The sequence below is a fragment of the Falco rusticolus genome, chromosome 4 (genome assembly GCF_015220075.1).
Source record: "Falco rusticolus isolate bFalRus1 chromosome 4, bFalRus1.pri, whole genome shotgun sequence".
Lineage (NCBI taxonomy): Eukaryota > Metazoa > Chordata > Aves > Falconiformes > Falconidae > Falco > Falco rusticolus.
In genome coordinates this window covers 10,065,717-10,075,399 of record NC_051190.1, presented here as the reverse complement: position 1 = coordinate 10,075,399, position 9,683 = coordinate 10,065,717, and the positions used below count along the sequence as shown (strand labels likewise).

Here is a 9,683-nt window from a genome sequence, read left to right as displayed (position 1 = left end):
AGTAGATTCTTTTTTTCCTTCACCCAATTAAGCAATCCCACATTCTAAGCACTGGAATAGGACTAAGAGCTGTAGAAGCCTCTGCTCACCACAGCAGCTAGTGTGAAATACCCATGTTTCAGCAAGGCAGCACGATTTCTGAAAGACTATTGGTTCTGCACCTCATTCTCAGGTACTGCTATGTCTCATCCATAGTCCATTGCGATTACTCTCTCTAAAACTAGGTTTTCCTTGTACAGTGCTGGCCCAAGGCATGCTTGCAATTTTGGGAGTTTCTCTTCATTAGCTGGAGCTTAGGCTTTTGGAGCGCTATCTGTCAGCAGTCACCATTTTCCTGGGAAGCGTTACGTAGCAGCCACAGACTGAGAGCATGCCCGTTCTTTCTAAAAATACTGCAGATGTCAGTCCGTATTTTTAGGAAGAAAAAAAAAAAGAAGTTCATCAACACGCTTGGCATAAGTAGTATTTATTCCTTCATTATCAAGTTAGCATAGATTATTTTTTTTCTAGTTATACATGCATCTTTATCACAGAAGTTACATAGTTCAAAAGTCTGCTTTTCCCCAGAAAAACCTACAAACCTTATAAAATACAGATTTAACCATAATGTAATTATGACCCATTGCTTTTTCATGGTATTTATCTCCTAGAATAAACTAACGAAGCCTGTGCAGATATGCATCAACACCCGTGTTAGTGGTTGTGCTGGTAGAGCCTCTGTACATACGAACTCTGACAGTGATCGTAACCACAGCGCTGCAGGGTGCTACACGCTGTCCTGTCACCACGACCTGTGCACTCAGCAGCCAGCGGCAACAGGAAGGATTATTTTCTCCTTCTAATGTTCAGTTTCTGATTGTTGCAGAAGTTACCGCCATTCCCAGGTACAGTAACATTCTCCGAGGGTGGCTGTCCGGCTAATATGATTAGAATGAAGAGAACCGAGATCCGCTTTGACAACAGAGGGATATAACCGTTGTTTTTGTTTAACAGAAGGGAACGCATCCTGTTGCCAATAATGGTACTTCCTGGAAGTCAGTATTATGAAAAACTCAGGAGGTTTTTGCATCAATATAAATCCCACCCAGAAAGTTCCTGTATTTAAGCTTTTATTTAGTCTACAAAATGCTGACTGAAGCCCTGGCCTATGTTTACTATCAGTTTTCCAAGACACAACAATCAGAGTTGACCTAAGTACGCCATTAGAAGTTTTTAATAGGGCTATTCAGGGAAATGTGCAAGTCAGTAGCAAACATTGCAAAAATCACTTCCACTTCACTAGAACAGGACCAATCCAGAGCATCATTGTAGGAATCTGACCGCTCTGCTATTATAACAATGACCTGAAAGACTGTACAAAATTCTTGGCTTGCAACATAGACTCTGTTAGGAATACAAGTGCATTCACAATGACACACTGACTTACTCGTCATGACAACTTAGATACCACTGTGGCAGTAGGGAAAGAAAAAAATAATCAACTTGCTGCTTTGTTAAAAAGAAAAGCCTTGGAGACTAACTGACTTGCAAGAAAGTTTGTAAAATAGCGCCAAGAAAGAATATAAAATATCAGCTCTCGCTGTTAAGACTAGACAGTATCTCTGCTGAATTCACTAAGCAGAGGCTGGTTTTCTTTCTCTATGTGAATTATTTCCAAAACAACAAGACACTATATCATAACACAGTTTTGTCCATTGGCTTCTCCTAAACTCTGGCAACTACTTCATCAGAATTTACCTTAAGCACATGCACAGTCAAATTTGCTTCTTTATATCAATGTACATAAACTGTATCTTCATAAATAGCTTCAGCTGTTTCAGGATTTTCAGCTCAGGGTTTACATCCATATAAAGATGAAATCGGACAGCACTGTAGAGGAGGAATGTTCCTTAACTCTTAAATATTACTTTATTGTTAGATAGTAAATTGTCTTGATACAATTTCAAACCTAAATAGATCAAGGAAGTAATAGACTATCAAATTTAGTTTACACTACTTGCTTGTAACCAGTTATACATGGCTAAGTTGTATATGACTCTCAAATTGCTCTCTGATTTAAACTTGGAGAAATCTATCAGTGGCCATGGAGGAGTGCTAGGCATTATCTATAATGCAATAAAATGCATACCTATAAGCACACTTCATATATTTTTATATTCATGCCATTACATACATAAATAATGTATGTAGCTTGAAACGACTGACAGCAAGACTCGCTTGGTCTGCATTCTATAAATCTACATAGTGTAATAAACTTAACCTCCCCTTACCTAAGGGAAAATATGTGGCAGTAACTATGAAGCTGCAATTAGCAACATAAAAAGTTAGTCCTACGCAACACTGCTGATTCAGCACCTATGCAAATCTCTTTAAAATCACGTACTTGAAAGAATATTTTCAGGAGTGTCTGAAGTAATAACAGATGCACATGAAGCAAAGTACAGCTTCAGCTAGAAGTGCTTGAAAGATCAGTCTGTAAGTAAAAGGCAACAGGAAATACTAAATGGGAGAAATATATTACAGGAAAGGAAACCATCCAGTAATTTACTTACAATAATAAAACGCTCTGGTGGTGAAATCCTACTGCAGTAGTTCCCAGGAGAACGCGAGGTGTTCACATGAGAAGTTGTACTCTCATGGAGAATACTAAGCACTCTGGGTTTTTTCTGTAATCAACAGAGCTTTCCAATGAAGTAGTTCTAAAGCTCACAGGGAAAAAGGTCCCCATTTTTACTGGGGGGAGCAGGGCACAGATAAACCTCAGCAGCTGTTCTTTCCCTTGAGGTAATTTAATTACAGAGCCAGCTGCTCCTCCTCTTAAGCAAAACCCAGTGATTCTCACCCTACCGCTAATTCATTGCACGTTCCTATTTAACCTCCTCATCTCTTCTGACCTGCCATTTGGTCTCGCAGCTTCCATCACCCTCCCAGATGCTTTTATATCTTTCTGCTATTTTATGCCAGTGAAACTCCTCCAAATCAGCACACACACGCACAGTTTCATTTATACATAGCAACCTATTTTCTTTAACTGCTCTCTGCAATCATTTCCTCTTTTTTTTAGTGGTTAAGATGACAATCATCCAATACAAATGAAATGCACTTCACTCCTGTGCTGTCTGTTATAGAAAACTAGATTTAATGGCATAGATAGAGAGCCTGAAAAGCAAATGGAGTAATTACAGTCATGTAGTGCTAAATCTGAAAAAAAACCCCATGACAGTAAATTCGTCTGCCTACTTGTTTCTCCCGCTTTCTTCCTCTTCTTTGCAGATGCAGGTCTAAAACAGTAGCTTTCAAGGTTTCAAGAAAAAAAAATATTGAGTAATTCAATTTTCTGACACATCTTCAATAAGGCTAATGTAAAACAGGCTACACATCAGAAATGTGTAATTTTTTGATGAGACAGCTAATCTAGTCACCGTCTTCCGCACAGAGCTGGGGTTGGCACAGCTGAGGTGCTGACCGCAATCACTCCCATGCTGACAAACTGGCCGATGAGATTCTAGAAACTGGAAGTCACTGATTTCATACTCTTCCTGTGCTGTTTCAGAACTACTTCATTTTCAGCACATACTTGAGGAAGATACGGTAAGACACAGTAACCTTGAGCTATGCTGTCACATTATTTTGATAGAAAACAGAAATATCACTGAGTAAAAACGAACAAAAAAACAGAAAGAAAAATGAACTGGAACAATTTGCAGAGACAAACTGGTTGCCACGCAACTATCTGTAAGCCTAGATTTAGGCACAAAAAGGGAAAAAATTTGATTTGCTGCCTCTCTGTACATTTTTGTTGGCAAGAATAAAAACCATCTCTTGAGAGCTGAGAAAAGATGACTATAGATGAAATAAAAATGTCACTTTTTTTAGAAAAAAGCCTTAAATTTGTGTGGTCCACATGACAGTCTGCTAGCCAAATACGGGCAACAGCAAAAGCAGGTATTTTTGCAAGTGACTGGCTACTCTGGGATGAAAAACGTACTGGAGCAGGAGTTGCTAACTGACTCGGAAAGAGAACCCGGAGCCTCTCTGCTGCTCAGGCTGCCCCTCCCTGGGAAGGCCGGGGTACCGTGACCCCTTCTGTGGCTGCTCGGGGTGCCAGTCCCACCCGCCCGCAGAGCTGCTCCAGCTCCTGCAGCAGCCGCCCCAGCGCGGCAGGCTCTTGGTCCTGCCCAGCGCTGCAAGGGCAGGCGCGGCTCCCCGTTCCCACTGCGACGGGGCCAGATCCAGCCAACTTCTGCACAAAAATGTGCCTCTCCAGCATGGAGGGCAGGAGGAGACCGCTTCCTCAGGCCAGCACGGGGCCGCCCCGGTGCGAGGGGAGCTAAGGATACTGCTGCTCGGCGTACCTACAGCCACCCGGCAGAGAGGTCCTGAGATTCCTCCCTCACTCTACCAGCACTGAGCAACTCCGGCTGCGAAGGGCCGGGCTGTCACCAGCTGATGGGGAGATACAAAATTGCTTCCATTCCTGAACACCAGAAATGCCCTGCAACGAACTGTAAAACACTCGTAACTGTTATATTATAACTTGGAGTATAAGTATATTCTTCTCTTTCTATATTTCCTGTTATTTTCATGCCACTATTAGAGAGATATCTTCTGTTCCACTGGATTTTAGTATTTATAGTAATTAGTGCAAAAATAAATATTTCTCTTCAAACAAGTTTTCTCTTCTGGATCAAAAGGTGAATGCACTCTTGGTACTATACAAAATAAATATTACACAGGGTATGGAACACAGTTCAGATTACAAGCTATAAACAGACACTGCTTTGAAAAACGCATTATGGGATTGACTCTAGTATGTAGGATTAGTATAGTCTCTTACTTAAGAACTAGTAAATTCTGTTTGCAAAATCAGTTTCCATAAAAAGACTTGGAGAGCCTCAACTCGTTTTCAGTAAATGTGTACTGGTGGCAAGGCATTTACATAGTCAGAAGATTTTTCAAATTATGAAATTCAAGACGTTCCTGCAACTCTAATCATGTTTTATAAAAAGTGAACTCGAAGGCTTACAGCTTTTTTATTACATGTACTGGGGAAAAAACAAGAACATGGCACTTGTGCTACAAGAATATATACACTGTTCTTTCTCATTTGATAAGGAATGCTTGATACATTCCTCATGCAGCAAAGTGCAACTGCGTCTTATCAGCTCCTATCTAGGTCTGACAGTATTTTTTTTCTGCTGTTGAAAAACTTCTTTCAGCATTATATTCACCAAAAAAATCAAAAGAGCATCACACAGTGCAATGTGAAACAAAAAATAAGATCTTTCTGTCTAGAACTACTGCACATCTCAATGATGCTAATAAAGATTTTTCTTTCTAAATCTAAGAACAGTTATGTGCAACAAATCAGGTAAAGCTGAGTACTGTCTTATTTGGACGTCCACTTTTGTCTCCAGCAAGATGTTCTCCATCCTGCAGTTTAACAACAAATTTCCGTGTACTGCCAAGGTCCAAGAGAGTTTTAAGTTCTGCTTCAAGAGCAGGCAATTGTACAGAGATTGTACAGAGCTAAGAGGGGAAAACTTCCCAGGTTTTTCCGTAACTGCAGAGAAGCCTTGAGAAAACATAATTTTGTAATAAACATGGAAGCATCACCACGTTTCATCTGGCATACAGAAGAGAAATTATACTGACATGAAAATGGAAATCCCTTAATTGAGAAAGAAACATCAAGGCATAACAGGGTCTACATTGTGAAGTCTCTTATATAAACACAGCAGACCCTTCCACTTACATTTCACTTCTTGTGGAACTTGTGCCGTTTCACCAGATATATCCAGGAGTCCAAGTTTAATCAAGTAGGCAACTTTAGGCTTCAGATTCTCTCTTCTTCTTTCCTTCTTCTCCTAAATCACTGTCTTCTGACTGGCTACTGCTAAGGACTACGAACTGTCCTTCTGCGCTGCCCTGGTTCGATCTGCTGGAAGCAGCTATCAACCGGCTTTGCTCCTCCAAGTCCTAATTTGAGGAAGACGGGCACAGGAAAAGAATACTAACTTTGAAGCCATCTACAATTGAAACACGGTATCATTATTATTATTTCTAAACTAGCTTTTAATACTATCGGTGGACAGCTTTCCATACAGATGGAATAGAAAACCCAACTGTTTACATTTCAGTAGCTGGCGCTATCAGAAGAGCCAACGCGCTAACACATCTGTACCTGCAGTCCACAATAAGAAGTATCTTCATCTACACCGAGGTGCTGGAGCGTGCCCAGAGAAGGGCAACAGAGCTGGTGAAGGGTCTCGAGTTGTACGAGGAGCGGCTGGGTATGAGCACCCTACTGGGGGTGTTCAGCCTGGAGAGGAGGAGGCTCAGGGGGACCTTATCACTCTCCACAACTCCCTGAAAGGAGGCTGGGGTGGGGTGGGGCTTGGTCTCTGCTCCCAGATAAGCAACAGGACAAGAGAAAACTGCCTCAAGTTGTGCCAGGGGAGGTTCAGATTGGATATGAGGAATAATTTCTCCACCAAAAGGGTCATCAACATTGGAACAGGCTGCCCAGGGAAGTGGCTGAGCCACCATCCCTGGAGGTATTTAAAAGAGGTGTAGACGTGGCACTCAGGGACAGGGTGTAACGGTGGGCTTGGCAGGGCTGGGTTAACGGTTGGACTCTGTGATCTGAAAGGTCTTTTGTAACCCGAACAATTCTCTGATTCTACAGCCCCCGCCCTGCAGCCCCTTCCTCACTGAGCCCTCGTCAGCAAATGAAATTATTTTGCACCTGTGATAGGTGTGTCCTTCAAGCAGTGCTCTAAAGGATTCCTATAATGACATTTTCCGGTTCTTCTCAGAAGAGCTCTTTTTAAAGACTACTATACAGAATCTGCACAATCTGCACAGGAAATTCTTCTAATAATTAACTCCATAATGTTCTATGAACTTGTACTACAGAATATGATAGTGGAGCCTGGAGTAAAAAAACTGCAGAAGAAACCAAGTAGAAAAAAGAATATTAAGAAATGATGATGAAATATACCTTTTCAATTTGTTTTTGTTTATTCAGTTCTTTTTGTTGTTTCTCTTTGACTCTGTCTATTTCTTTCTGCTTTTCTGATGCTTTTCGATCCTAAAGGGCAAAAATGTAAATAAAGTAAGTAACAACAGCCTGAGAGGGTTGATATACTACCCATTTATATGGGTTTGCTCAAAACTGTTATACCGCTGTTTCGATTATTCTTCTTTTAAAGGACTAGTGTGTTTACAGGTAGCAAGCCGAATCCTATCTTCAATATGGTTCCACACTGACACTGGTCAGTCTATTTATCTTGGGTTTAAATTCTAGAAAATAAATCCCTTCAAGTATGCCACAACAGTTACTGCATCTACAAGCACCTTGCAGAATATATCGTATTACACATATTAAATATACTCTCTCCCTTCCATTCAAAAGTATACCTCGCCCCAAAAAGATTCTTACCAGTTCTGCGTGAAAAGCTATCTGTTTTGCCAGTCCAACAGAGTCACAAATCTAAACACAAAACAATTGGAAATAATCAAAATTACTCTCATAAAAATGCCTTTTAAATTAAAGCCAGATTCCCACATTATATATAATACCCGACTAAAGTACTTGCAGGTACTTAAGACTGGCAGGTTTAACTGCTTTTCAGTACACTAACAAAATACTCTCCCCCAGAAATCCCTCAGACAGCTTGAATCAATCTATCATCTTAGAATCCACAGCAGGTTCAAAACTGACACAAGTATAACCATCACCAATACCTTTTCCCCTTCATTATTTGATTCAAATATATAGCAGATGGAAGTCTGACGGCTCTCAACTCTCCCTCCTGAAGTTCTAAGCACAAATCCAAAAAGGCGCTTATTCTCCTGGTGCGTAGCATACAAGACTACATTGGGCAAAGGAAACTGCCAAAAGGATCAAATACAGAGATATTAAAAGTAGTTCCAAATATTTTCTGTAGGAGGTTTCTATATACTGCACGTTAATTACTTCAGGACCATAAATGCACAACCACACCAGAAGTTACAACTTGACCAAATACGTAATCACAAAAGACAAACAGTGGACTAGAAGGCAAGGGATTAAATTATTCAAAAGATAAGGGAACTACTAAAGACACACCCCATGTAAGAAAAGGGCACCACATTTGCAATGCAATTCAGTCATCTTCCTAAATGTGAACACACTGCTTTTCTTTTTTATTTTCCTTAAAGAGACAGCATTCATACAAATTACACCTGCAACTAAGATTTCAGAATTTGGTGCCAGGTAAAGGCAGTACTTCTCCAAAACCTTTAGAGCAATTAGTTCAATGCTCCTGAATTATATAAAAGGAGAAAAAAAAAACCAAACCCACATATCCTCATTATTTTGATACAATAAAACTATTTTGCATTCTTATTCCTAAAAGAGGGTGCACTTAGAAATAAATGTATCTTTTTAAGACTTACCAAAGGGTGTTTTTAAGTTCTGAAAGTCCTTACTACAGCTGCTAAAAACTGGTAAGTTTTTCCTAAACTTAAATGTACACATTTAGAATACTGGGCGTGCACTCAGGTGACATCTCTCACCTGTAAAAGCTTACAGCTTTGGGACAGTTTTGAACTTAATGCCACAAAGGTAAAGAACGAAAAAAAGCACTGCTTGCTTCGGATTTCTTTTTATGGAAATGAAAGTAGTTCAGTGTCTCCAAAAAACTGAATGCTTTTAAAAGACCCCCCCAAAGAAATCAAGTGACAGCCCATAAATTCTCCGTAAAGAAAAAGAAGGGAAGGTGGGAAGAGTTTTGCTATTACTGAGGAACTAAGCTGGCCTTATTTGATATCCTAAGAAGAATTCCACTTACTTCTTTCAAGCGCATTTTTTATAGAGAATTATAAAAAAAAAATCCCAAAACCAGAAACGATGCAACACCCTCAATTACACATAAAAACACAAAAACCCAAAACAAAACCCGAAAAAAACATCCAAACACCAAGCAAACCCTTTTGGACTTCAGAACTAATCTGACATCAACCTTAATGTTACCTCTCTACTAAGAATGTACATGTTTATAATCAAACACATTTTGAAAATCTTAGGAAAACATAACATTGTATTTTAACAAGCACATTTGACCTCCCGAAATCACTCCTCTTAACCCTGATTTGCTAGTGTTTTTCTGTCTGATTTTAAAGGTACGCCTTAGTCTCCTAATTTTAGTGGAAATTTGTCTGGAAATCTCATGCTGTCAGTGATTTTTGCTAACGTTATTATTAATACTTTTCAAGCAGAAGAATTACATTGCTGGTTATTTATCTTAAAATGTAAATTTACTTACTCGTAGTCTTGTAACTTGTGTCTGTGGATCAATTAACCTAAAAATTTGTTTTTAAAAACAAATCAGAAAGTAAATTTTACCAAAGTGAAAAAAAATAAATCATTCTGTAAATAAACATCAGTAAAAGTCAGGAAGCAAACTTACTTTAGGCAGTCACAAGTGACTAATAAATGTGATTCTGTCATCCTGAAAACATTATGGATGGCACGCGCTGCTAATATCTGACGCATTGTTTCATAAACAACATCTGGACTTTCATCAGACTTCACCTCCATAGAGCCAAGAAATCTTACAATAAATAACTGATGAAGTATTGAATCTAAGACAAAGGAAAGTATTGAAAAAAGTGAACTCCATTTTGGGTTTTCCATT

At 39.5% G+C, this 9,683-nt stretch overlaps 1 protein-coding gene across 3 annotated transcripts in view; it reads right to left on the bottom strand.

Moving 5' to 3' along the window:
• Positions 1 to 17: 17 nt before the first annotated feature.
• APPL1 (adaptor protein, phosphotyrosine interacting with PH domain and leucine zipper 1) overlaps positions 18 to 9,683 on the bottom strand; it is a 32,821-nt gene continuing 23,155 nt past the window's right edge. The window contains exons 17-23 of one of the 3 annotated variants that reach the window (XR_005103663.1): positions 9,456 to 9,630; positions 9,312 to 9,348; positions 7,750 to 7,896; positions 7,445 to 7,495; positions 7,004 to 7,093; positions 5,756 to 5,979; positions 18 to 392 (exon numbers count right to left, since the gene is read on the bottom strand). Coding sequence is in view for 2 of the 3 variants with exons in the window: in XM_037383484.1 (XP_037239381.1) it covers positions 5,830 to 5,979; positions 7,004 to 7,093; positions 7,445 to 7,495; positions 7,750 to 7,896; positions 9,312 to 9,348; positions 9,456 to 9,630 (650 nt within the window). In the remaining variant the exon portion in view is untranslated. The other 2 variants (XM_037383484.1, XM_037383485.1) reach the window with 2 other exon arrangements.